Raw genomic sequence first — 27,369 nt, forward strand, 5'->3', positions numbered from 1 at the left:
GTGGGTTGCAAATGAGGATCTGTGAGGGGACACAGGGCAAGGGCTGAAATCAGTGTGTATGAGCTGGTAACGCAGAGCTGCTGCTGGAACCCAGGCACAGGGGTGAAGCTGTGTGAGTGAGGCAGAGCTGTGCAGTGCTGGAGCTGAATGAGAGCAGGAGCTGAGAATAAAGATGTGAGCAGAATCCACAAGAGCTGAAATCACTGGTGTGAGTTTATTATAAATATTTTGGGCGGAAACAGGACATGAGCTACAATCATGGGGAGTGCCCTGGAAATAAAGATTTGGGGGCATCACAGGGCAAGAACTGAAATCAGTCGGTGTGAGCTGACAGAGCGGAGCTGTACGATGCTGGAGCACAACCCCAGTGTGCAGTGCTGGAGTTGAAACGGACAAGGAGCTGAGAATAAAGATGTTGTGGGAAACAGGGCAAGAGCTGAAATCACTGGTGTGAGATTGTGATTAACGTCTGGGGGAAATAGGGCAAGACATGAGTCGGGCTATGGGATCCTTGGGGGCCACAGGGCAAAGTGGAAATCACTGCGTATGAGCTGGTGATGCAGAGCTGCTGCTGGAACCCACAGCACGGGACAGAGATGCGTCCAGCAGGCAGAGCTGCGTGCAGCCACAACACCTTGTGTGCAGCGTGCAGTGCTGCGAGCTGAAACAAGGAGCTGAGAATAAAGATGTGAGCAGAAAGTGCAGGAGCTGAAATCGCCGGTGTGAGTTTCTTATCAAGCTTCCCAGGGGTAATGGGACAAGAGCTGAAATAATGGGATGTGAGCTGGAAATAAAGCTTGAGGGGGAAATGTGGGGCACGAGCTGACAGTGCAGAGCTGCTGCTGGCACCCACAGCGCAGGCATGGAGGTGTGTGTGAGCAGAGCTGCGCAACGCTGGAGCACAACCCCAGTGTGCAGTGCTGGAGCTGAAGCGGACACGGAGCTGAGAATAAAGATCTTGTGGGAAACGGGGCAAGAGCTGAAATCACTGGTGTGAGTTTGTTACAACACTTCCCTGGGGAAAAGGATCTGTGAGGGGACACAGGGCAAGGGCGGAAATCAGTGCGTATGAGCTGGTAATGCAGAGCTGCTGCAGGAACCCACAGCATGGGCGCAAAGCTGTGTGAATATGAGGCAGAGCTGTGCAGTGCTGGGGCAGCTCACTGGAGTGCAGTGCTGGAGCTGAAGCTGACAAGGAGCTGAGAATAAAGATGTTTTGGGAAACAGGGCAAGAGCTGAAATCACTGGTGTGAGCTTCCTTTAAGATTTCCGGGGAAATTTTGTGTGAGGTGAAATCCTGGGGCATGAGCTGGAAATCAAGCTGCATGGGAGGAACAGAGGGGAAGCCCTGAAATGATGGCACACATTGAGAATAACGATTGGGGTGGGAAACACAGAGCAGCACGGACAGTGCAGAGCTGCTGCTGGAACCCACAGCACGGGGTGAAGCTGTGTGTGCGACAGAGCTGTGCAGTGCTGGAGCTGAAGCTGACAAGGAGCTGAGAATAAAGATGTTATGGGAAACAGGGCAAGAGCTGAAATCCTTGTGTGAGCTTCCTATAAGGTTTTGTGGGCAAATATTGCAAGAGCTGAAATCGTGGGGCATAAGGTGGAAATCAAGCCTCATGGGGACAAAAAGGGAGGCAATGAAAGAACAGAATATGCGTTCAAAATAAAAATTGAGGCGGGAAACAGAGCATGTGGTAACAGTGCAGAGCTGCTGCTGGAACCCACAGCATGGTGTGAGGGTGTGTTGGAGAGGCTGAGCTGCACAAAGCCTGGGCATCTCACTGGAGTGCAGTGCTGGAGCTGAAGCTGACAAGGAGCTGAGAATAAAGATGTTGTGGGAAACAGAGCAAGAGCTGAAATCACTGGTGTGAGTTTGTTACAGAGCCTTGAGCTCGCTGAAATCGAATGAGAGTCCTTATTGTGGGGTGTGAGATGGAAATCAAGATTTGAGGGGGGGAATCAGAGATCAAGGTTTGAAATCCGTGGGTATGAGCTGACAGTGCAGAGCTGCTGCAGGAACTGACAGCTCAGGGCATGGAGGTGTGTGAGCAGGGCTGTGCAATGCTGGAGCACACCCACAGTGTGCTGGGGCTGATGGAGCAGAGCTGGAGCTGAAGCAGACAAGGAGCTGAGAATAAAGATCTTGTGGCAAACGGGGCAAGAGCTGAAATCACTGGTGTCCGTTTATTACAATTCTTCATTGGGGGAAATAGGGCGAGACGTGGGTTGCAAATGAGGATCTGTGAGGGGACACAGGGCAAGGGCTGAAATCAGTGTGTATGAGCTGGTAACGCAGAGCTGCTGCTGGAACCCAGGCACAGGGGTGAAGCTGTGTGAGTGAGGCAGAGCTGTGCAGTGCTGGAGCTGAATGAGAGCAGGAGCTGAGAATAAAGATGTGAGCAGAATCCACAAGAGCTGAAATCACTGGTGTGAGTTTATTATAAATATTTTGGGCGGAAACAGGACATGAGCTACAATCATGGGGAGTGCCCTGGAAATAAAGATTTGGGGGCATCACAGGGCAAGAACTGAAATCAGTCGGTGTGAGCTGACAGAGCGGAGCTGTACGATGCTGGAGCACAACCCCAGTGTGCAGTGCTGGAGCTGAAACGGACAAGGAGCTGAGAATAAAGATGTTGTGGGAAACAGGGCAAGAGCTGAAATCACTGGTGTGAGATTGTGATTAACGTCTGGGGGAAATAGGGCAAGACATGAGTCGGGCTATGGGATCCTTGGGGGCCACAGGGCAAAGTGGAAATCACTGCGTATGAGCTGGTAATGCAGAGCTGCTGCTGGAACCCACAGCACGGGACAGAGATGTGTCCAGCAGGCAGAGCTGCGTGCAGCCACAACACCTTGTGTGCAGCGTGCAGTGCTGCGAGCTGAAACAAGGAGCTGAGAATAAAGATGTGAGCAGAAAGTGCAGGAGCTGAAATCGCCGGTGTGAGTTTCTTATCAAGCTTCCCAGGGGTAATGGGACAAGAGCTGAAATAACGGGATGTGAGCTGGAAATAAAGCTTGACGGGGAAACGTGGGGCACGAGCTGACAGTGCAGAGCTGCTGCTGGCACCCACAGCGCAGGCATGGAGGTGTGTGTGAGCAGAGCTGCGCAACGCTGGAGCACAACCACAGTGTGCAGTGCTGGAGCTGAAGCGGACACGGAGCTGAGAGTAAAGATCTTTTGGGGTAAACGGGGCAAGAGCTGAAATCACTGGTGTGAGTTTGTTACAACACTTCCCTGGGGAAAAGGATCTGTGAGGGGACACAGGGCAAGGGCGGAAATCAGTGCGTATGAGCTGGTAATGCAGAGCTGCTGCAGGAACCCACAGCACGGGCGCAAAGCTGTGTGAATATGAGGCAGAGCTGTGCAGTGCTGGGGCAGCTCACTGGAGTGCAGTGCTGGAGCTGAAGCTGACAAGGAGCTGAGAATAAAGATGTTTTGGGAAACAGGGCAAGAGCTGAAATCACTGGTGTGAGCTTCCTATAAGGTTTCTGGGGAAATCATGTACGAGGTGAAATCCTGGGGCATGAGCTGGAAATCAAGCTGCATGGGAGGAACAGAGGGGAAGCCCTGAAATGATGGCACACATTGAGAATAACGATTGGGGTGGGAAACACAGAGCAGCACGGACAGTGCAGAGCTGCTGCTGGAACCCACAGCACGGGGTGAAGCTGTGTGTGCGACAGAGCTGTGCAGTGCTGGAGCTGAAGCTGACAAGGAGCTGAGAATAAAGATGTTATGGGAAACAGGGCAAGAGCTGAAATCACTGGTGTGAGCTTCTTACAAGGTTTTGTGGGCAAATATTGCAAGAGCTGAAATCGTGGGGCATAAGGTGGAAATCAAGCCTCATGGGGACAAAAAGGGAGGCAATGAAAGAACAGAATATGCGTTCAAAACAAAAATTGAGGCGGGAAACAGAGCATGTGGTAACAGTGCAGAGCTGCTGCTGGAACCCACAGCATGGTGTGAGGGTGTGTTGGAGAGGCTGAGCTGCACAAAGCCAGGGCATCTCACTGGAGTGCAGTGCTGGAGCTGAAGCTGACAAGGAGCTGAGAATAAAGATGTTGTGGGAAACAGGGCAAGAGCTGAAATCACTGGTGTGAGTTTGTTACAGAGCCTGGAGCTCGCTGAAATCGAATGAGAGTCCTTATTGTGGGGTGTGAGATGGAAATCAAGATTTGAGGGGGGGAATCAGAGATCAAGGTTTGAAATCCGTGGGTATGAGCTGACAGTGCAGAGCTGCTGCAGGAACTGACAGCTCAGGGCATGGAGGTGTGTGAGCAGAGCTGTGCAATGCTGGAGCACACCCACAGTGTGCTGGGGCTGATGGAGCAGAGCTGGAGCTGAAGCAGACAAGGAGCTGAGAATAAAGATCTTGTGGCAACGGGGCAAGAGCTGAAATCACTGGTGTCCGTTTATTACAATTCTTCATTGGGGGAAATAGGGCGAGACATGGGTTGCAAATGAGGATCTGTGAGGGGACACAGGGCAAGGGCTGAAATCAGTGTGTATGAGCTGGTAACGCAGAGCTGCTGCTGGAACCCAGGCACAGGGGTGAAGCTGTGTGAGTGAGGCAGAGCTGTGCAGTGCTGGAGCTGAATGAGAGCAGGAGCTGAGAATAAAGATGTGAGCAGAATCCACAAGAGCTGAAATCACTGGTGTGAGTTTATTATAAATATTTTGGGCGGAAACAGGACATGAGCTACAATCATGGGGAGTGCCCTGGAAATAAAGATTTGGGGGCATCACAGGGCAAGAACTGAAATCAGTCGGTGTGAGCTGACAGAGCGGAGCTGTACGATGCTGGAGCACAACCCCAGTGTGCAGTGCTGGAGCTGAAACGGACAAGGAGCTGAGAGTAAAGATCTTTTGGGGTAAACGGGGCAAGAGCTGAAATCACTGGTGTGAGATTGTGATTAACGTCTGGGGGAAATAGGGCAAGACATGAGTCGGGCTATGGGATCCTTGGGGGCCACAGGGCAAAGTGGAAATCACTGCGTATGAGCTGGTAATGCAGAGCTGCTGCTGGAACCCACAGCACGGGACAGAGATGCGTCCAGCAGGCAGAGCTGCGTGCAGCCACAACACCTTGTGTGCAGCGTGCAGTGCTGCGAGCTGAAACAAGGAGCTGAGAATAAAGATGTGAGCAGAAAGTGCAGGAGCTGAAATCGCCGGTGTGAGTTTCTTATCAAGCTTCCCAGGGGTAATGGGACAAGAGCTGACATAACGGGATGTGAGCTGGAAATAAAGCTTGAGGGGGAAACGTGGGGCACGAGCTGACAGTGCAGAGCTGCTGCTGGCACCCACAGCGCAGGCATGGAGGTGTGTGAGCAGAGCTGCGCAACGCTGGAGCACAACCACAGTGTGCAGTGCTGGAGCTGAAGCGGACACGGAGCTGAGAGTAAAGATCTTGTGGGAAACGGGGCAAGAGCTGAAATCACTGGTGTGAGTTTATTATAAATATTTTGGGCGGAAACAGGACATGAGCTACAATCATGGGGAGTGCCCTGGAAATAAAGATTTGGGGGCATCACAGGGCAAGAACTGAAATCAGTCGGTGTGAGCTGACAGAGCGGAGCTGTACGATGCTGGAGCACAACCCCAGTGTGCAGTGCTGGAGCTGAAACGGACAAGGAGCTGAGAATAAAGATGTTGTTGGGTAAACGGGGCAAGAGCTGAAATCACTGGTGTGAGTTTGTTACAACACTTCCCTGGGGAAAAGGATCTGTGAGGGGACACAGGGCAAGGGCGGAAATCAGTGCGTATGAGCTGGTAATGCAGAGCTGCTGCAGGAACCCACAGCACGGGCGCAAAGCTGTGTGAATATGAGGCAGAGCTGTGCAGTGCTGGGGCAGCTCACTGGAGTGCAGTGCTGGAGCTGAAGCTGACAAGGAGCTGAGAATAAAGATGTTGTGGGAAACAGGGCAAGAGCTGAAATCACTGGTGTGAGCTTCCTATAAGGTTTCTGGGGAAATCATGTACGAGGTGAAATCCTGGGGCATGAGCTGGAAATCAAGCTGCATGGGAGGAACAGAGGGGAAGCCCTGAAATGATGGCACACATTGAGAATAACGATTGGGGTGGGAAACACAGAGCAGCACGGACAGTGCAGAGCTGCTGCTGGAACCCACAGCACGGGGTGAAGCTGTGTGTGCGACAGAGCTGTGCAGTGCTGGAGCTGAAGCTGACAAGGAGCTGAGAATAAAGATGTTATGGGAAACAGGGCAAGAGCTGAAATCCTTGTGTGAGCTTCCTATAAGGTTTTGTGGGCAAATATTGCAAGAGCTGAAATCGTGGGGCATAAGGTGGAAATCAAGCCTCATGGGGACAAAAAGGGAGGCAATGAAAGAACAGAATATGCGTTCAAAATAAAAATTGAGGCGGGAAACAGAGCATGTGGTAACAGTGCAGAGCTGCTGCTGGAACCCACAGCATGGTGTGAGGGTGTGTTGGAGAGGCTGAGCTGCACAAAGCCAGGGCATCTCACTGGAGTGCAGTGCTGGAGCTGAAGCTGACAAGGAGCTGAGAATAAAGATGTTGTGGGAAACAGAGCAAGAGCTGAAATCACTGGTGTGAGTTTGTTACAGAGCCTTGAGCTCGCTGAAATCGAATGAGAGTCCTTATTGTGGGGTGTGAGATGGAAATCAAGATTTGAGGGGGGGAATCAGAGATCAAGGTTTGAAATCCGTGGGTATGAGCTGACAGTGCAGAGCTGCTGCAGGAACTGACAGCTCAGGGCATGGAGGTGTGTGAGCAGGGCTGTGCAATGCTGGAGCACACCCACAGTGTGCTGGGGCTGATGGAGCAGAGCTGGAGCTGAAGCAGACAAGGAGCTGAGAATAAAGATCTTGTGGCAAACGGGGCAAGAGCTGAAATCACTGGTGTCCGTTTATTACAATTCTTCATTGGGGGAAATAGGGCGAGACGTGGGTTGCAAATGAGGATCTGTGAGGGGACACAGGGCAAGGGCTGAAATCAGTGTGTATGAGCTGGTAACGCAGAGCTGCTGCTGGAACCCAGGGCACAGGGGTGAAGCTGTGTGAGTGAGGCAGAGCTGTGCAGTGCTGGAGCTGAATGAGAGCAGGAGCTGAGAATAAAGATGTGAGCAGAATCCACAAGAGCTGAAATCACTGGTGTGAGTTTATTATAAATATTTTGGGCGGAAACAGGACATGAGCTACAATCATGGGGAGTGCCCTGGAAATAAAGATTTGGGGGCATCACAGGGCAAGAACTGAAATCAGTCGGTGTGAGCTGACAGAGCGGAGCTGTACGATGCTGGAGCACAACCCCAGTGTGCAGTGCTGGAGCTGAAACGGACAAGGAGCTGAGAATAAAGATGTTGTGGGAAACAGGGCAAGAGCTGAAATCACTGGTGTGAGATTGTGATTAACGTCTGGGGGAAATAGGGCAAGACATGAGTCGGGCTATGGGATCCTTGGGGGCCACAGGGCAAAGTGGAAATCACTGCGTATGAGCTGGTAATGCAGAGCTGCTGCTGGAACCCACAGCACGGGACAGAGATGCGTCCAGCAGGCAGAGCTGCGTGCAGCCACAACACCTTGTGTGCAGCGTGCAGTGCTGCGAGCTGAAACAAGGAGCTGAGAATAAAGATGTGAGCAGAAAGTGCAGGAGCTGAAATCGCCGGTGTGAGTTTCTTATCAAGCTTCCCAGGGGTAATGGGACAAGAGCTGACATAACGGGATGTGAGCTGGAAATAAAGCTTGAGGGGGAAACGTGGGGCACGAGCTGACAGTGCAGAGCTGCTGCTGGCACCCACAGCGCAGGCATGGAGGTGTGTGAGCAGAGCTGCGCAACGCTGGAGCACAACCACAGTGTGCAGTGCTGGAGCTGAAGCGGACACGGAGCTGAGAGTAAAGATCTTGTGGGAAACGGGGCAAGAGCTGAAATCACTGGTGTGAGTTTATTATAAATATTTTGGGCGGAAACAGGACATGAGCTACAATCATGGGGAGTGCCCTGGAAATAAAGATTTGGGGGCATCACAGGGCAAGAACTGAAATCAGTCGGTGTGAGCTGACAGAGCGGAGCTGTACGATGCTGGAGCACAACTCCAGTGTGCAGTGCTGGAGCTGAAACGGACAAGGAGCTGAGAATAAAGATGTTGTTGGGTAAACGGGGCAAGAGCTGAAATCACTGGTGTGAGTTTGTTACAACACTTCCCTGGGGAAAAGGATCTGTGAGGGGACACAGGGCAAGGGCGGAAATCAGTGCGTATGAGCTGGTAATGCAGAGCTGCTGCAGGAACCCACAGCACGGGCGCAAAGCTGTGTGAATATGAGGCAGAGCTGTGCAGTGCTGGGGCAGCTCACTGGAGTGCAGTGCTGGAGCTGAAGCTGACAAGGAGCTGAGAATAAAGATGTTGTGGGAAACAGGGCAAGAGCTGAAATCACTGGTGTGAGCTTCCTATAAGGTTTCTGGGGAAATCATGTACGAGGTGAAATCCTGGGGCATGAGCTGGAAATCAAGCTGCATGGGAGGAACAGAGGGGAAGCCCTGAAATGATGGCACACATTGAGAATAACGATTGGGGTGGGAAACACAGAGCAGCACGGACAGTGCAGAGCTGCTGCTGGAACCCACAGCACGGGGTGAAGCTGTGTGTGCGACAGAGCTGTGCAGTGCTGGAGCTGAAGCTGACAAGGAGCTGAGAATAAAGATGTTATGGGAAACAGGGCAAGAGCTGAAATCCTTGTGTGAGCTTCCTATAAGGTTTTGTGGGCAAATATTGCAAGAGCTGAAATCGTGGGGCATAAGGTGGAAATCAAGCCTCATGGGGACAAAAAGGGAGGCAATGAAAGAACAGAATATGCGTTCAAAATAAAAATTGAGGCGGGAAACAGAGCATGTGGTAACAGTGCAGAGCTGCTGCTGGAACCCACAGCATGGTGTGAGGGTGTGTTGGAGAGGCTGAGCTGCACAAAGCCAGGGCATCTCACTGGAGTGCAGTGCTGGAGCTGAAGCGGACACGGAGCTGAGAATAAAGATCTTGTGGGAAACGGGGCAAGAGCTGAAATCACTGGTGTGAGTTTGTTACAGAGCCTTGAGCTCGCTGAAATCGAATGAGAGTCCTTATTGTGGGGTGTGAGATGGAAATCAAGATTTGAGGGGGGGAATCAGAGATCAAGGTTTGAAATCCGTGGGCATGAGCTGACAGTGCAGAGCTGCTGCAGGAACTGACAGCTCAGGGCATGCAGGTGTGTGAGCAGGGCTGTGCAATGCTGGAGCACACCCACAGTGTGCTGGGGCTGATGGAGCAGAGCTGGAGCTGAAGCAGACAAGGAGCTGAGAATAAAGATCTTGTGGCAAACGGGGCAAGAGCTGAAATCACTGGTGTCCGTTTATTACAATTCTTCATTGGGGGAAATAGGGCGAGACGTGGGTTGCAAATGAGGATCTGTGAGGGGACACAGGGCAAGGGCTGAAATCAGTGTGTATGAGCTGGTAACGCAGAGCTGCTGCTGGAACCCAGGCACAGGGGTGAAGCTGTGTGAGTGAGGCAGAGCTGTGCAGTGCTGGAGCTGAATGAGAGCAGGAGCTGAGAATAAAGATGTGAGCAGAATCCACAAGAGCTGAAATCGCTGGTGTGAGTTTCTTACAAAATTTCACAGGGGAAATAGGACAGGAGCTGAAATAATGGGATGTGAGCTGGAAATAAAGCTTGAGGTGGTAACATCGTGGCATGAGCTGACAGTGCAGAGCTGCTCCTGAAGCCCACAGTGCAGCCATGAAGGCACATCCATCTGCTGGAGCATTTCCTGCCTGGATCTGATGAAGCGGAGCTGTATCTGAAACAGAGACGACAAGTTGCGAAGATTCTTGGAGGAAATATTGGTGTGAAAACTTCACTTTCAGACAGTGCAGTGTAAAGCCAGGGTGCTGTTTGCTCGAGTATCCAACTCCTGGGGGTGACATGCACAATGTGAGTTGCACCTTTCCAGAACTGAGCCAAAGTAAACGTGCAAGCAGATGGCACATCCAGCAGCTGGAGCTGTCGGAAGGTAGAGCTCCTGTTCCACAGACTGCAGCATCTGTAAGATGGGGCAGATCTGAAACCGAAACGCAAGGCGTTCCCAAGGTGCCCTGGAAATACAGATCTTGACATGAGGCACAGGTCGTGAGCTGAAATGCTGGATTGGGCTGAACGTGGGATGTGGGCAGAGGTAGAAATGCAGCCGCCAGCAGAGCTGTGGGAAACCAGAGCTCTTACTTGGAGTGAACAGCATCAGGATTGGAACTGCGGGGACAGAGCTGGAAATGTGGACTGTGGGGAATAGTGGGGCCACAGCACCCCCAGATGCAGCTCCTGTGCCCAGCTGCTGTGTGCATGTGGAGCTGGCAGCAGGAGCTCTGCCTGCTGGTGGATGCCTCATTTCTCATGTTTGCTCTGGCTGCTCCCTGGGCTGAGGATGGCAGTTGAACCCCAGCAGCAGCTGCCCACTGTTCCAGGGAGCAGCAGCACCCTCAGCCCAGCCTGAGGACACGCAGGGACTCTGCTGGGTGCAGTTCTCAGTGCACAGTCATGCCAGGGTCCAGGCCTGGTGCTGCTCAGCCCTACCATCCCCCTGGGCTTCCAGGCATCTCCATAATAAACTTAAAGATCATCTTTTGTCAACTTAAGGTATGTTTATTCAAGTGCATCACTAATGTGGCCACTTCTGCAGCCCATGAGATGGCAGTTCCACACCCACAGCAGTGCAGTTATCCCTGGGCTCTGCAGCTGCGGGGCTGCTGCTGCTCAGCTCCTCCTGCCTCATGGACTGCAATGGAAACCATGCATCTTTGTGTTTGAATTCGTGTGAAGCAGGAGAGTGCAAGAAGAAGCACTGGGAACACACTGCATCAGGCAGATAAGTGCAAGGGAACGGGCCATACAGCTTCTGTGAATGAAAGGAGAGCAAGTAACAGCAATAGTCACATAACTCACTGGACTAATTTAGTTAACCTATAAATTCCATCATGTTCCATAATATGTTTCATTCAGGTTACTAAACTAGACCTAAAGCCTCACTGCAAAATCAAACTGCATTCCATAGAGGATGCATTGCACTTGCTGACATGCTCCAATATTTTGGTTGCTCTCTCTGCTGCTGCAGCCTGAAACTCCCACAGCTGCCCAGTTCCTTCTGCTCGGGTGTCCTGTGGCAGGAAGGATGCTCCCTGCTCTAGGTCCTTGCTCTGCCACTGGAACAAGTTTTCCAAACTCTAAGTTCAGAGCTACAAGTCAAGATTCTAGCTGTGTGATTAAATTTGATGTTTGTCCCCAAAACTGCATGCAACGTACCTGAATCCAGGGCAGGCTGAATAGGACTCAAATACATTCTCAGAAAATCTACAGGGCTTGAACATTCTTCAGCTTTGCACAAGTAGCCAATAGTCTCTGCTGGGATGAGCAGCTCAGGGGCAAGAATGTGCAGACTGTCACTGCTGGCCTTGCTGTCACCCTGTGGAACAAAGAGCATTTTGATGCAGGTGCAGCAAGGGCACAGGGCTACAGGTTACCTAAGCAGCAGGACTGGAGCTGCTCCCCATTCCTGTGTCCTTTGGGAGCTCTCAGGGACAAAGCCCAGGAGAGGCACTCATGGGACACAAGCCTGTGGCAGTGTGAATGATCTCAAATGATCTCACTCAAACAACCACACAAAACAGGCAGACACAGGTCTGAGAAGCAGCGCAGAATAAAGAATGACTTTCTGTGATGCTTCCATGCTGCCTCCAGAATCCTCTGAGCGTGCTGATGGACTCTGCGGCTGCTGAATGGTGTGGGGGAGTGCAGGGCTGGGGGGGAAAAACTGAACTTTACCTCAGCAGATTTTAGCACATAGTCTGCCACGTTGACCAGGAGCGTAAGACACTCTGCGACCACCTCTTCTATAGACTGTGATTGCATTGAGTCTTCTGGATGTGTCGCAGGAGGCGTCACCACTGCCACATCCCACCTCGCGAACAGCCTGCTCGGGATGTTGTGTGCCACCACCAGGGCTTTGATTTCCTGGAGAAGAGCACTGAGTGGAAAGGGAGTGAATTCTGCCCTTGAGAACAGCAAGCAGTTTGTATCATCACATTCATGTTTCATAACCCAAGCAATGCGTGACCTGCACCCAGTGTTTCCCGAGCACAACGTGCTGCACGTGTTGCACACCTCCCACCCTGGCCCTTGGGCGAAGCGGATCATCCAACAGAAGCTTTTTTCCAGTTGTGCTCTAACAGCTGTGCAAGGGTCTGAGCAGACAGGTGGATGGGAGGGTAAGAAACGAGCAGAAACGCAGGCGGGATTTAGTGAGCAAATGGAGGTATGGGATGCTATTGGGCCCATGGCACGCAGAAGGAGAATGGAAAGTCAGTGTAATTGTACCTAACGTTCTGATTAACCCGAAAGGAGCTGCCTACCACTTCTGTTACAATTTTTTTTTCAGCAAAGGTAATGGAAACCACTCACCTAGGACCCTGATTTTGGAGAGAAGCAAGAGCTCGGATGAGAAAATGTATTGTGCTACTGCAAGACTGCAGAGGAAAGGGTAGAGTTTTTATGAAATTGCATATCATAAAATACTATCTGAATAAAAAGTAATTCTTCAGTATCCATCCTGTAAATAGTCCTTGCCTTTGAGACCCACGCTCTGAGGACAAAGCATGTTCCCATCGTGCCTGACAGCACTTCATGCTGTCACATCCCTCCCTGCTCTGGGGCAGTTCGCTTCAGCACAGGGGGCAGCAAATTCCAGAGGAAAGCTGCCGACTCCACACCCCTCAGCTCTTAGTTCTCACTTTAAACCAGTGGGAGTCAGAGGCGGTCACATGTTTGCAGTCAGCTGCATCTGAACAGCCTCGTTTGTACAAAGCTGAATTGAGGCCATTGGATCCCTCTGGGAATTCCTTTAACTTACTTCCACTACATGAAGAACATGTCTGGAACTGAGAAGCAGCAGCCCCGAAACTCCTTCTGTTGTGTGGTATTCCGACGCGTCTTCAAACAATTCTCTGTGATAACCTTGTTTCAAAAGAAGTAGTTTGTTACAACGCCCACAATGTGAGTTCCAGCAGGTCAGTTCTCTGTCCTGAGTGCTCAGATTTACAAATTATGCTTTTTCTATTCAGAGGCATTAAAGCATCACTTTAACGGGAACATGCAGGTTGCTTCTTGAAGCATGCAGCACTACAATTTGTGTCAGCTCCTAAATCTGCACCCAAACCTCACTACTAGGCGTAGCTGGAGTCCAATTCCTGTTGGCATTCATTGAATCACAAAATCACGAGTTGGAAGGGAGCTCTGAATGCCGCGTGGTGCCACTCCCTGCACTGTGCAGGGACACCCACAGCTCCATCAGTGCTCAGAGCCCCGTCCAGCCTGACCACGGCTGTGTGCAGGGTTGGGGCACTGCCACCTCTCTGGGCACCCTGTGCCACTCCTTTACTCCAGACGTGCAGCTGCACCGTTGTTGCTGTGGATGCACTGCCTGCAGGCCCCAAGCATGGAGCACAGCCACACTTGTGCACGTGCAGCTGAATTCCTGCCTCTCCCCGACATTGGCACCAGCTCATACAAACGCTCTGGGAAAACAAACAAAACAAAACAAACAAAACCCAACTCCCTTAATGCTCCTCACAAGCAGAGCCACCCACCTGCCACCTCCTCCTCCGTCACCTCCTCACGGAGTCGGGCCACGACCAACAGCCGCTGCAGCGGGACGCGGCACTGCGGGCAGAGCACAGCGCGCACAGCTCACCACAAAAGCCGCCGCCGCCGCCGCCGCCCGGGCCGCCGCCCGCCCACCTGCAAGGTTCGGCGCAGCCGCCGCCGCCGCACGGACAGGAGGTTCCTCCGCTCCAACTCCAGCGGCTCCGGACAGCCGCGTCGCACGGCTCCCGTCTCCTCCTCCATGGCCGGGCCCTGCGCCGGGAGCCGCCGGTGGGGGCCGCGCTGCGCTCGCGGAGCCGGGGAACGGCCGTTGTGCCGCGCGCCAGGGCCACGCCTCCGGCTCGGGCAGATGCTGCGAGTTCCGGCAGCCACACGAGGCCCTGGGGATGGGTTGGATACCGAGCTGAAGGAGTCGGCGGCACATCCCGGTTACGTTTCTCCTCTCGAGGACGAGATGCACCTCCAAGCACATCCGTTCTCCTGGCGGAAGGCTTTCACCGCGCTGCACCGCCCGTTCCCAGCCCACCCTGGAGGAGTGTGTGCCACTGGGCTCAGCGCCGCTCGTGCCATCGCTGCGCCTCTCCTGAGTTGCTCCGGCAATATCAGCCCCACCGCCTGCCAGCACGCTGCCATCAGCGCAGTCCCGTGGGAAGGTCAGCAACCGCGGAGCGCGGGGCGTGGATACGGGAATCCAGGCTGTAAGCCGCGCCCCGAGGTCAGTTGTGCACCCTGGCGATTACAGGGGCTACAGCGCAGGGAAGCCGCGTGTCTTATGTATGGTTACACGTTAAATAGGAACAGAATCCAGATGTCCTAAGTGCCAGGTAGTGCTTTAACCCCAAAAAGCATAACTATATACTTGGAATAACCAACACCGCGCTCCCGCCTCAGCTCATCGTGCTCAGCTTCGTGCATCCAGCTCAGGTCTGCAGCTGTGCCGAGTGCTGCTAGAGGTGAAATGAGGGCTGCGTTAGGGAGAAGGGTCTGTCTTCTTAAATAAAACTTAGAAAGCAATATGAGTTACATTAATCCTCTGCTAATTATTATTATTTACACCAATTAACATTAGTTGATGTCATCTGGGATCAAGCGGCGGACTGCTATGCGAAGTAGGCCCAGAGGAAGACCCCTGCACATATGCTCAGTATCAAGTTGATGTTCAGGACATGCTTCACCAGTGGGTTCTCCTCCAGGGAAGCCATGGGACACTCGGGTTTGGCTGGCGCCACGTCCTCAGGGTTCTCCTGTCTGCGTTCCATCCCACAGAGCCACAGGAGGGTTCTCACCAGCTTTGAGTCCTTCTTGGTGCCAGTCGGACCTACAGGGCAGCACAGAGTAAGCGTCACCAACTGCAGATCCCAGATCTATGTCAGTATGGCCCTGCACAAAGGGCTTTGATGCAGAAGTACATTCTCACTCTTCAGACAAGTACACTAGCTACTCTGAGGTGTGGGAAACCCTTCAAATAACATCTATTTGGGCTGTATGCCTATTTCTTTCTTCCTTGGAGATCTGAGCTCAAGCTCTGCTCTTCCCAACATTTTAGGAAGCAGTAACAGCATCAATCTAAAAGCCCATCTCTAAGTATTTGGAGCCCACCAGCTTCCTTTGCCACGTGCATACTTTGTCCAGTTAGGGTTACTCCACATTACATGTGTGGAAAGGAAATTCTCCCAGCTTTGGGCTGGATTGGGCCATGTGTGACAAAGCATCAGTTTGCAACAAGAACGAGACTTCTCAGCACTGAGAGATCTGCACTTCACTTCCTCGTTACCTTACTGATCTTTTCCTTAGCTTTTTATAGATCAGAGGAATACACAGCTGCACAGTTGCATAAACAGTGTCCCAAGCTTGGCAAAAACAAGTGATGGTAACCATTGCTGGAAAATGCAGAGTGAGTTGCTGTGCATGTTTGTACCTAATACCGACAAGCACAAGTTTTAAAAAATGTAAATCCTCCTTCACTGATCTGTCAAGAACTCCGCCCAGGGCTCTGGGTTCTCCCTGCTGCTAGAGTCCATCAGAAAACATCACTGAAAAACAGAAATGGAATTTCATGAAAGTAATTGTGTTTTTCCTCCACCCTCCCCTTTCAATCAGTTCTCCTTGCAGCAGGTGCAGGCAGCACTAGGCTCTATGCAGAACAGTGGCATGGCTTTCTGCATCCCATCCAGCTCCTTCTTGATTTCAAGCATATGTAATGCCATCAAGAGATGGAAAAGAAACTAAGCTTTTGCTTAGGTGAAACTGTCAGGTAAAACCCTTTAGCATGCCCTGAAGATACAGAAATCCAGAGGAAGCAGTTTTAACTGTTCTTGTCTTCAGGGTGCACAATGCCTAGGGTTGTTAATTGTGGGTGTTACTGGGTATGGTGTTGGAGCACTTACATTTGTTATCATTTGTACTATTTTCAGAAGCAATGCTTATATCAATCTGGAGAGCTGGGCGCTCAGCTTCGCGTGCTCCTTTGGCAGTGTCAGGAGAAGTGCTGACCGCTAGGTCTTTCTTGGCTGGAGGATCCCCACGTGTGAACCAGGTAAGCCGACTTATCTGATGGCATGAAGAGTGGTGTTAAACTGCTTTGCGGTCGCTTAAAGAACTGCCTGAGCAGTACAGCAGCCTGCAGAGAGAACACTGTGAGGGGTTGAAGTCTGTCCTCCCGCTCTGCTGGAGCAGGTGAACGGCTCAGTGCCCCGCTGCTGGCAGCAGAGCGGCGCTGGGTTAGTTTTATCTGCAGCCTGAGAGCTCTTGGAAGGAAGGAGGTCTTCACTTTTGGTTACTGCGTGGGTATCGCTGGATGCAGCCTGAGCGGGCTGGGGAAGGGAGCAAAAGAATGGAAACTGTGGCCAGTGAGGAATGATTCACAGGACGGGAGTTGTTTAGAGAAGAAAAGACAGATGGGAGATAGGATAATTTTCTTGAAATATGTCAAAGGCTCATTAAAGAGGAGTGTTCTCGATACCAGTGACAGGGCAGACATGAAGGGATGAGCACAACATGAAGCTGGAAGGATTCAAGTTGGAGAAGAGGAAAAACTTCTGCAAAGAGGGGCAGGATGTTGAGCTGGTGGTGCGCTTCCCTGGGCACCTCCCTCTGGGGGCTTATGGGAGCGAGTTCGCCACGGGTCTTTCAGAAATGCCAGGTTAGTCCTGTCTCGAAGCAAGAGATGCATTGGCTGTACGATTTCTGAAGGTCCCTTCTGGCCCTCCTTTCTGCTATTTACGTTTTTTTTTTGTAGCCTCAGTATGTCTATTAAAAGTAGTCAAACTGGCACAAACCTGTTCCAGAGGAAGTGTGCTCTCTGCCCTTGATTTCTCTTTTCTGCGAGTAAAAATGGTTCCTCACTAAATTAGTAAGAGTTCATAAAGATGACCCAGAATCTGGAATTTCTTGGAAAATAGAGGGAAAAAGCTAGTTTGTTATGCATTAAACACATTCGTTTGAACTTAAGAACAGCTCTTTGTAACATCAACTGTTGAACTGTTTCCAGGGTGGAACTGTGGATATACTGGACCAAAACCTTAAAAGGAAAGCAGCAGGGCGCTGGAGCAAAGGAGGGATTGCTGTTACAGGTTGCTACAAGTGTTTTGGTGGACTGAGAATGGGTGGAAACGCCCATTTCCAGATTATTTATCTCCGCCTCATTCCCATGGGTGTAACGAGAGGCATCCATTCACCAACAAGGGAAGCAATGGGAGGGGTGGACGCACCATTTCCTCCGAGGGGGGCTCCGTCAGCAGGCTGACAAGCAGCACGGTGAGCGTGGAGACGGCCCCCAGGACCATGGAGAAGTAGAGGTAGTGCATGTAGCGCAGCACGCCCGGCCGCGTGTCCCGCTCCCCGCACTGGGGCTCAGGGAAGATGAAGTCCAGCACCAACCGGATGACGCCCATCAGCAGCCCGATCAGCAGGCCCCAGAACGCGCCCTGGGAAGGGAGGGTTATTTGCTGGAGCAGGAAATGTCAGCCCGCCCAGGACTCAGGGCTATCAGCTGCCAGGCTTTCTCCTTCCTGTTTGTTTGTTTGGCAGCCTCCCATCCCTCCTTTTCCCACTTGTGCTGTTTTATCTAGGTGCGCTGCTGCTGTTACAGTAGTGTGGTGTCTGCCCTGTATTGGAGGCCAGAGGGCCATTCAAGAGGGATGTTTGCATCCCAATGGCTGCTTTAACCACAGGTGCTACTGACTGCCCTCCAGCAAAGCGAAGCCAGGTTTGAGAAGGCTTTACACCCCATACTCAGCACCAGGTGAGGAGCTGCAGGCTTTGGATTCCTGGTGCCATGCTCCTTAAATATGTGGGCCCCCTGGTGCAGATCACACAAGTGCATCTAATGAAGGGCAAGCAAGGCCCTAACGAGCTTCAGGCTTTATGAAGGGCACCTTGCAGCCAAGCAATGCAGTCCTCTCACTGCTTACAAAACATCTTTTGAAAAGCACCAGGAATTCCTGCCTCAGGGATGACTGTCCAGCACTGCCTAGAGGGGCTGTTACCTTCTCATTTGCTCGCTTCCAGAAGCAGCCCAATATGAACACCATTGCCACAGGGGGCTGCAGGTAGGAGCTGATGGATTGGATGTAAATGAAGAGCTGCCCGCCTTGGCCAGCCTGGACCAGTGGGATCCACAGGATAGAGACCACCGTAAGTAGCAGCACAAAGACCCTAAGCAAGAAGATGTCGGTATTGTTAGCTCAGATGTTTCTTTTCCAATTGTCCATCTCACAAAACTCCTTCTGAGATCACTTGTAACCACGAGGCCTCAGCTTTAGCTCTGCAGCAAACCTGTGCACTATGGGGCTCTCAGCCCGTTCTCCCTTATCGTGGATCCCTCATGACATACCTGCCAATGATCATGAGCTCCCACTCGGAGCATCGAGGCCGGAAATGTTTCCAGAGGTCCATGGTAAAAATGGTGCTGGCACTGTTGAAGATGGATGTGAGGGAGGACATGAGGGCTGCTATCATCACGGCCATCATCAGGCCCCTGAGTCCTGGAAGCAGAAAGATCAGTGCAGCCTTACTGAGAATCCCAAATAACCACTTGCTGTATGCTGTCCCTCACCACACTTCCGACTAGCCCAATGTAGCCCCACCAAATTACAGCTGCAGGTTTTTTCCTTTCTGGCTTTTCCTGCCCAGGCTGCTCACCTACAGGCAGGAGCTCTATCACCAACTTCGGGTAAGCGATATCAGAACAGCCGGATGGGTTGCCACAGATTTTCTCACAAATCTCTGGCTCTGCACAAGCCACCAGGTCTGAAATAAGCAAGGCAGGTGAGAAGCAATATTCAGGGGTCACAAGAAACAGTATAGCTGAAGGCTGCTGCAGGAGGATTTGCATTCTGCTAGTTGTAGCTGGGAGGAAGTTTTGTCATACTTTGAGACTTGATGCCCTGCAAAAGCTGTCTCAGCTGCACAGAATGGACACAACCTGTAGCGGCTGTCAGAGGGAGCAGAACTCTCCTTCAGCACTGACCTGGGAAGAGGACCCGGCTGATCATGCCTGGCATCACCATCATGAAGAGGGGCAAAATCTTCAGGTAGGAGGTCATCAGGGAGCCTCCCTTGGCGTGTGAGAGGTTTTTAGCAGCAAGGGACCTCTGAACGATGACCTGGAGGGGAAGAAACACTTTGGATCTGCTGCTGGGTGGGGCAGAGCCAGCTCTGGTGGTGGGGTTGGGTCACGCACTGCTCTTTGGCACGCTGTGTTTGTTTATGTATTGTGTTCTCTAAACTATCGCAACTGTAGAAAAGCGAGCACTGGGGTGAAGGTGATCAGAGCCCTGCAGAGCTGAAAGAGTTTAAGAGTGCCTCATCCTTATGGACTGGGATTAACAATGAGACACATTCTCTCCTCTTTCTACCTTGAAATAATTCACAAAACCTAGTTGTGCTTCTGCAGTTTTGCAGTCTGAGGATTGAAAGCAACACGTTTTACTGCGCTGCTGTCAGAAATAGTGACTAGTGTAGGCTATGCTGCACACCTCAGGTCTGCCATCGGAGTCAAACAGCCGAGAACACGTCCTCAAAACCCAACTGAGGCGGAAGCAGCGACGCACCTGGTCAGTGCACCAGTACCACAGGGACGGGATGGTCATCCCCACCAGCACCCCTGGCCAGGGAAGGTCGGAGTTAACAGGGTCCCGGAAAATGTGGAAAGCATCTTCCCTTGGCAAGCCGCAGCTGCTGTTCTCCTTGCGGGTGCTGGGAATGGCATCAAAGTATTTTGCCTGCAGACCTTCCAGACCGCCGACTTCAACAAAGCCTAAAATAGGTCACGAGAAGCAGTCATCACGTCTTCTGTGCCCTTGGTTTTTAGTCTCTACAGTTTGCTCGATAGATGGATAGCTGTGGTCTCTGTAAATCCTCCACAAGCATTGTTTAAAATCAGGAGTTACTGGCTTGGCAACTGATCCATGGCAGGGGGTTGGAATGAGATGATTGTTAAGGTCCCTTCCAACCCAACATTATGGCAGTGTAATCTATTCTACAAATTTAATGCTGGGCAGGGGATGGCATCACGCTGTAAACCTGTTGGCTAGAGATGATGCTTGTTCATCTTTTATATTACCTCAGAACCTATTTCTTTAATTAATTTTTCATGGAGTTCTCGTGCATTTTTGCCACTTAAGAACTACTGTAAGATTATTTGACTTGATAAGATTACATGAACACATATTTCTACAGGGAAAAAAAAACACATAAAAAGCAGTTCTCAGAACAGCAAACAAGTAAACACTTGTAATGACCCAGCACGTCTGTAGTGCTAAAGCTTCTGTAAGCTCAGCAAGGAGGATCACTCACTGAAGACCATGAGGCTGATGGCACCGACCAGCATGATGAGGGTCTGCAATGCATCCGTGTAGATGACGGCAGCCAGACCACCTGTGGGAGCAGAGAGCAGAGCTGGAATCTGCTCCGAACCCCTCGGCAGCATCCCGGGGAGCAGCGCCGTGCTGCTCTGCCCGCACTCAGCCATCCCTGCACCTCGTGTTGCAAATCAGAATGAATCACCATTTTGTCACCAAGAAGCTGATGTCCGGTATAAATACTGCAATGGGAAATGCATGGAAAAACTCCAAAACAAAGCCCAGGCTGAATATGGAGGAGGAAAAACAGCAGTGGTGGAGGTGATCTCTGTGAGCAGCATCAGGAGGGGTGAGCGCTGGGAAAGGAGCAACCTTTGTTTGTGTGGGATTTGTGCTCGCTCCGTGCATGGCTTTGTTCCATTTGGCCACTGTTAAGCCCCAAAAGGGCACCCAGGACTGACAATGCTTTTTGCATTACGCAGCTCATTGCTATGTTAATCCCTCATACTCTAAAAAGCCCAGAGGAGGAGCTGCACTGGGCAAATGCCATGAGCATCACTTCTCTTAAGGAGAGACTGCCATGCATTCATATGTGGCGTGGCCTTGTAAGGGACGTTCGCATATTCACTCCTGGTAGTACTTTTTAACAGGTGAGTTACCATCTGCTGTTCTCCCCTTTTTCTGTACTCACGGCAAAAACAGATAGAATGTGAAATTTAGGGCTCCTACCAGAAGCATGAGGCTGTTTTGTGCAATACATGCACACGCTGAGCAGCTGCTGTGCTCCGACCTGAAACTCAGCCACGCACCTGCTACGGTGTAGACAGCAGTGATTGCTAGCAGGCCTGCCACAGCAATGTAGAGGTCCCAGTGCAAAGCTTGCTGAATGAAGAGGGCCCCAGCATACATATCAACCTATGAACAAAAATGATGGCAGTTGCTAGATGACATTACCCAACCCCTATAAGCTGGTGATGCTAGGGAATGGACATGCAGTGATTAGCATCACAGGATGTTCTTAAGGAGCATTCACAGGACCCCAAGTATGCAGTGCTCCCAGGGATCAGGCAGGTGTGCGCCAGGCTCCCGGCCCACCTGTGCCCTGTGTGCACAGGAAAATCACAGACAGAGACCTCTCCACTTTCTCCAGCTTGTGCAGTGCTGCACAGTTAATGAGCAGCTCATGGGGTTGTGCAAGGCTTGCTCCTGTTATTCATTCCAGGCACTGCATCAAAGGGAAGCAGCAATAAATCACGGAGCTCTTTCTGCCTGAGCACATACCAGCTCCTGCATTCTTGTTAATCCTGCAGATAGCAGCAGTGGGTGTTTGTGCAGGAAATGAACATGCAAAGGGAAGAAACTGGGCAAGCCAGCCAGGCATACAAATCTAACAACAGAGCATCCACTCAGCTTAACCTTCCAATGGGTAATTGCTCAGGATGCTGACATCTAGCTTTCCCCTTGCTGTAGCAAGCATTCAAATCCCTAATGGGGAAAAAAGTAATCATTTTTGTGTAGCTTCTCTAAACAGCTACAGTTCACCTTTCTCAGGTACTTTAAAAATACACCTCTATTTCTGTCAATCTGGGGAAGGGCCAACCATTGCATCATCTTTTCAGTACCTAAAGCAGGGCTATAAGAGAGAAGGGGACAGACTGTAGCAGGGTCTGTCACTACAGACCTACAAGAAGAAACAGTTTCAAACTCAAATGGGAGATTCAGGTTGGATCTAAAGAAGAAGCTGTTTGCAGTAAGGGCAGAGAGGCAGTGCCCCATCCCTGCAGACACCCACGGTCGGGCTGGATGGGGCTCTGAGCACTGATGGAGCTGTGGGTGTCCCTGCTCAGTGCAGAGAGTGGCACCACACGGCATTCAGAGGTCCTTTCCAATCAAACCATACTATATCTCTGTGATCTCAGCCTGGCTGGGTAACGCACTCTTCCAAAGCAGCTTGAATTCAACTTCCTACCATTTTTTCCTACTCACTGATATTTTGGTGAAGATATAGATGAACAAGTAGAGAATCGCCAGGAAAATCTGGATTCTTTTTCCACCAAAGCGTTTCTGTAGGTACTCTGGCATGGTGGTCACCTGTGTGGGACAGACATGCTGGAAAGGCAGCAGCACACAGGGCCTCAGCTGGGAGCCATGCAGCTGCAACTGAGCATGGCTGAGCTCCTGAGCCACGTGGGGATTTGAATGCCAGAAAGTGACTGATGGACACAACGGCCCATTTACTTACTCCTGCTGCTATGTAAATGGGAAGGAATAACCATGCCAGCACCAAAACAGTAAACATGCCCTGCAAAACAAGTGGAAAGGAAGGTCAAAATGCTGCTCTAGGCTGCAGTCAGGTGGGGAGAGCATGTGGCACTCAGGGGCATGGAGACCTGGGGACTCTTCAGGCCCCCCAGCAGCTGGTAGAGGCAGCAGAAGGGTTGCCACACATATGGAGCCATGCCATGCCATGCAATGCCACACTCACATTCCACTCATAGGCTGTTGCAGCGATTCCTGATGCAGCTCCTGACCCTGCCAGGCCAATGAAGTGCCCGCTTCCAACATTGCTGGCAAACAGGGATGCACCCACCTGGGAAGAGAGGCAGGGGTCAGGCACTGTGTCCCTGGGAAGCTGGGGGTGCACAGAGGGGAGGTGGCAGGGAGACACTGTGCCAGCCAGATGCACTGGTCTTGGAGAAAGCCAGCACTGTTACAGAGTCTTTGCAAAAACATGGATCACATCTTTCTTCCTTTTGGAGAAATGAATTCTGCACAGACAAAGGTCTCACTGTAACCTAGGAGCACAAGCAGGATAACAACAAAGATACTTACAGGCCACCACGCCATCTGTCCCCCAGCCAGAAAGTAGCCTTTCACCGTGCTGCGCTGCGTCTTCCACATGGACTGAGAAAGCAGAAGAGCAGAACAAAAGATCACCATTATCAGCTGCTGCTCAGAACCGCACAGAGCGCATGGCTGCTCCCCCAGCAGGAGCCTGTCCTGTCCTCACTCCAAACCCACAGTGAGGCAAGCAATTTTGGACAAGAGTTGTGGGCACCTGCAGTTATCAGGAGGAGCGCTACACATTGCATGTATTACATGTTGACTCCCATTCTTCAGAGATCTCAAAGGTTTTCATGTGAAATGGTGAGTTCTGCATCGCATGTGGAGGCAGCAGCCATTCATCTTGCCTTGTGACAGCCAGACTGTGCTTCTGCTATTGCAAAGCCATGTCAGGAGGATTTCCTGCTGCCGTAATTGTATGTGGGGACTATTTTTAATTTACAAAACCTGCTGGCAGGACCTCACCGCTGACAAACACAGATGATACATGGGACAGCAGTTCCTTCCCGAATAAACAAAACGTTATTAGTAGTACTGGGTACATGACTTCTTCCTCACAAATGCTCTCAGTGCCTCCACAAACACTGGAGCTGAACAGCCCTCCTGCGGTGCAGTGAGGGCACTTCTCCATGCTGAAGTAGGGGAAAGGACCTGTCAGCTGTGCCCTTCCACTCATGTAGTTGAATTCAGTGAAGTATGGCTTGATTCAAGCCGACGTAAAATAAGCTGAAGTCCAAACAGCCATATTCTTCAATGTAACAGCAGTCTGAATGTTAAATGCTTACCCAGAGCCCAACAGCCAGGACAAACACAAAGTACAGCACGAGGATAGTGATGTCTACGGCGCCAAGTGTCTTCTGGGGAAACACATCCCACTGGGGTGTCGCCAGTGATGGGGTACTGCTGGTGCTCTCCATGGCTCTCTGTGCAGGATGGGCGCTTCCTCTGGGCATAGATCTGAAAAACATGGGCTGTGTGGTTGCAGCACTCTGGCAGAAGGGGAAGCTGCTGACTGCTCCTGAACATCCCCAGGGTGCCCTACTCTGCCCAGCCACGGGATCTGCTCTCCATTACCCTGCTGAGCTGAGGAGATGTCCCCTGGGCCCACAGCACCACCAGGACACCGAGTGCCCACTCCTCCTTCTGCTCCTTATGCCTGGTCCCTTGGCTACTGCTGCACTTGTAAGGTGACACTTATAAGCTCCCACCTCAAAATGCTGGAAAAGGTGGGGCAGGGAAAGGCGGTGTCACCTGCTGCTGGGGAGAGGAGCAGCCCAACAGGTTCTTCCCCTGAGCCCAGCGCCCAGCACAGCACAGAGACATCTGCCTGTGCCTTGCGCATGGCTTTCACAATGCTCTCTGGCCTCACCCGTTTGTTGATACAGGAAAATGCAGCTTTGACTCTCACCTTCCCTGGTGCCTAAAGAGCTGTCTGAAGTGCAAGCAGCTGCTCCTGGGTATCGCTGGCATGGCCAGGTACATAAAGCCCAAGTGTGTGAACAAAGCAGAGTGGGAATGGATACACAAAAGCACATTCACCATCCCTACACATCGAGGCAATGTTGCAAATGCACTGGAGATGAAAATGCAACAATTTCACTGGGCAGCACAGAAAAGCGTCCTGTGTCCCTGCTGAGATCAGCCCCAGCCCAGGTTGGGGTTGCGTTTATGGGAATGTTGGGCAGTGGGTGGTTTTCAGGCACAGTCCCATCCCCTGCCGTACGCAGCAGGTGAGCTGTGCCCTGCGGTAGCCACAACCTGGAACTGCAGTGCCAAAGCCCATTCAGAACCACACTCTAAATGGTGAGTGCTGAGAGCACAACCTATGGGGCTGCAGAGCCTTTCCTGTGCCTTATAACATGCTCAGGTCCCTCCGCATCTTCTAGGAGTGCTGGTGTTGCACCTCCCTAAGGAGAGACGTCTGGGCCGGCGCTGAGGCTGTGCTGGCACACTTGACTTGGAGAAGAGAAATGCCCGTTGGTGAGCCAGCCACGGGAGCTGCTAACCCCTCTGCCACCTCCCGCTTTCTCTTTTGAGCTCTCATTCTGCCATTTCTTATCAACCCAAAGCACCTCCCACATCAGGTGCTGTGCACTTGCAGCACAGTCTGCACTGAGCTACCTGAGTTCAGTGCCATGCAGGGCTTGGCTTTATGTTTTCCCTCTGCAATGTGAGTACCACCAGCTGTTTCCTGTGTTACCAACGAGGGAACGCAGAGACGTGCTGGGGGTGTCCCACACCGGGCTGTGTCTGTGGGCGCCACACAGAGCACAGGGACGAATGCAGTGAGCTCAGCTGCTCTGGCTTCAAATCCTCACTCTGCCACAGTGGAAATTTTGCCCGTTTTGTGCATTCAGGTCACAGCGCGGTCCCCCTCGGTTCCTGGCACAGGCGGCAGCGCTTTCCTCGCCAGAGATTGTGAGCAAGGAACATCCGTGGCATTGAAATGCGGCCGCTGAAGCCGGCCTTTATCAATGGTCCGGGGAGACGCGGCCACGTGGGTGCCGAGCCACAGCCGGCGCTGTATCTCTCAATGCCGCTGCAAGGGGATTTTTTAAAGCTTTCCCAGCTCTGTATCCCTCCTACAGTGACCGCCGCCCCCGAGGGGGTCCGCCCCGCAGCCGCCCACAGCCCAGCGCCCGACCGCGAGGTAGAAGCCGGAGGACTTACTGCGCTCAGCTGGGTCTCATTCTGCTCCCTCGCGCTAGGCACCACCGAGCCTCTGCCAACTGACTGGCAGCTTAAATATTGCCAGAGAATGGGGATTTGCCAGCGGAGCTGTTAACAGTGTCACAAGGAACGAGGAGGAATATTTATAGTCAAAGTTAAACTAATTGCCCGAAGTTACCCGTTCGGTCTCCCGAGGCTGTGGTGAGAAGCAGTTATTTTCACCGTCAGCGCTCATAGGTCAAACTCCAAAGAGTGCCATCCTCTTAAGCAATCTGTGCAGCTCATGAAGGGACAAGTAACAATGAAAGTCAGCGCCGATGTCCTCGCAGGCTGACACCACAAGACACAGGAGGGAGCTGACAGCCCTGCGTCTGAATGCGTGCCTGAGCTTCACAAAGGGCAGGATTCAGCCGTGGGCTGGGGTCTGTCTGCGAGCCTGTAGGTGAACCCCAGGACTGAGTTCCTTTCTGAGATCAGGGTGGATAAGCATTTGCAGTCAAATAAAATGCGCTGAATGGTGCTGAAGGGACCTTCCAAAAGGAGAGGCTGCGGCAAGAAGTGGGGCGCAGCTCATGCCCAGGCATGGGTGCAGCTGACGGCCAGGCAGAACTGCCATCGCTGGCTGCCCTTTAGTAGAGCCTGCAGGTCGTGTCATGCCACAGCTCTCTGTGCTGCCTTTCGGGAAACCTCGCCTCTCTTAAAACCTCTGCTGTTAGAATGAGAATTACAACTTTCACCTTTCCTTTTCTAGACAGACAGTGGAGGAAAGTTAAATATGTAGTGATGAAAAGGAGCACCCCAAAGCAAGCCAGAAGGAAAGTAGGAAAACCTGTTTTTTAGATCAGATCACACTGATGGATGTAACCAATCTTGTGGCTGGAGGTGCTTTCGTTTGATCTGCTAGAATGTGGAAATGCCAGGATTTCCTAAATTGTGTTAGAACAACACAGAACCTCAGGAGCCATGAGCCGAGCACCCGGGTGCCCTGTGCTACCTCCAAGCTGTGGTACTTTCTGACTTCCAGCCCTTCCCCTCCATAGCTGAAACTTCAATTTGTCCTTTTGGCAGCTCTCAGGGTCCAGGAAAAAAAGCACAGCTTAGGGCACTTCTAACAATGCACACAGGAGACTCGTTCAGACATGTTCCAGCATGGCTTGGAAACGTCACAGAGTCGGAAGGGACCTTTGGAGATCATCTGGTCATCCTGGTGCTAGTTTATCCCAGCCAGTCTTCCAGCTGGAGCTGTGGCCAGGACTTCACCATGGCTTTGCTGAAGCAACTCTTTTTATTTTATTTTATTTTATTTTATTTTATTTTATTTTATTTTATTTTATTTTATTTTTAATATCCTCCCCATTTCTTGCAGGAAAGAGTGTAACCCC

General features: G+C 51.7%; 2 protein-coding genes and 1 long non-coding RNA gene across 11 annotated transcripts; 1 reads left to right on the forward strand and 2 right to left on the reverse strand.

The window, feature by feature from the left end:
• Positions 1 to 245: 245 nt before the first annotated feature.
• Positions 246 to 4,686, forward strand: LOC128079360 (uncharacterized). The gene is made up of 4 exons (XR_008206083.1): positions 246 to 382; positions 2,614 to 2,929; positions 3,460 to 3,497; positions 3,798 to 4,686. It is a non-coding gene; the product is annotated as an uncharacterized LOC128079360 (long non-coding RNA).
• A 5,951-nt stretch (positions 4,687 to 10,637) lies between these two features.
• On the reverse strand, positions 10,638 to 13,947 carry TEX47 (testis expressed 47). 2 transcript variants are annotated; one of them, XM_052680468.1, is made up of 7 exons: positions 13,806 to 13,947; positions 13,655 to 13,727; positions 12,919 to 13,022; positions 12,471 to 12,535; positions 11,835 to 12,063; positions 11,316 to 11,475; positions 10,638 to 10,911 (listed from the first exon to the last, which is right to left on the reverse strand). In XM_052680468.1, exons 1-7 carry the CDS (start codon positions 13,911 to 13,913, stop codon positions 10,874 to 10,876), a joined length of 777 nt encoding a protein of 258 aa, XP_052536428.1. In that variant the 5' UTR covers positions 13,914 to 13,947; the 3' UTR covers positions 10,638 to 10,873. The 2 variants fall into 2 exon arrangements, with proteins under 2 accessions (XP_052536428.1, XP_052536429.1); XM_052680469.1 differs by having other exon boundaries at positions 11,835 to 12,036; positions 13,806 to 13,941.
• Positions 13,948 to 14,686: 739 nt separating this feature from the next.
• On the reverse strand, positions 14,687 to 26,233 carry SLC5A11 (solute carrier family 5 member 11). Of its 8 annotated transcripts, XR_008206080.1 has the most exons (17): positions 25,988 to 26,233; positions 24,103 to 24,274; positions 23,306 to 23,377; positions 22,959 to 23,063; positions 22,716 to 22,775; positions 22,460 to 22,564; positions 21,283 to 21,388; positions 20,469 to 20,549; positions 19,724 to 19,929; positions 19,141 to 19,276; positions 18,813 to 18,920; positions 18,505 to 18,655; positions 18,158 to 18,326; positions 17,381 to 17,596; positions 16,058 to 16,220; positions 15,589 to 15,703; positions 14,879 to 14,988 (listed from the first exon to the last, which is right to left on the reverse strand). XR_008206080.1 is itself a non-coding variant. In XM_052680455.1 (16 exons), exons 2-16 carry the CDS (start codon positions 24,268 to 24,270, stop codon positions 14,771 to 14,773), a joined length of 2,064 nt encoding a protein of 687 aa, XP_052536415.1. In that variant the 5' UTR covers positions 24,271 to 24,274; positions 25,988 to 26,233; the 3' UTR covers positions 14,687 to 14,770. The 8 variants fall into 8 exon arrangements, 4 of the variants coding, with proteins under 4 accessions (XP_052536415.1, XP_052536416.1, XP_052536418.1 ...); XM_052680455.1 differs by lacking the exon at positions 15,589 to 15,703 and having other exon boundaries at positions 14,687 to 14,988; XR_008206079.1 differs by having other exon boundaries at positions 14,877 to 14,988; positions 15,445 to 16,220.
• Positions 26,234 to 27,369: the final 1,136 nt, after the last annotated feature.

Source organism: Tympanuchus pallidicinctus, unplaced genomic scaffold (assembly GCF_026119805.1).
Source record: "Tympanuchus pallidicinctus isolate F22 unplaced genomic scaffold, pur_lepc_1.0 scaffold18, whole genome shotgun sequence".
In the NCBI taxonomy this organism is placed as follows: domain Eukaryota; kingdom Metazoa; phylum Chordata; class Aves; order Galliformes; family Phasianidae; genus Tympanuchus; species Tympanuchus pallidicinctus.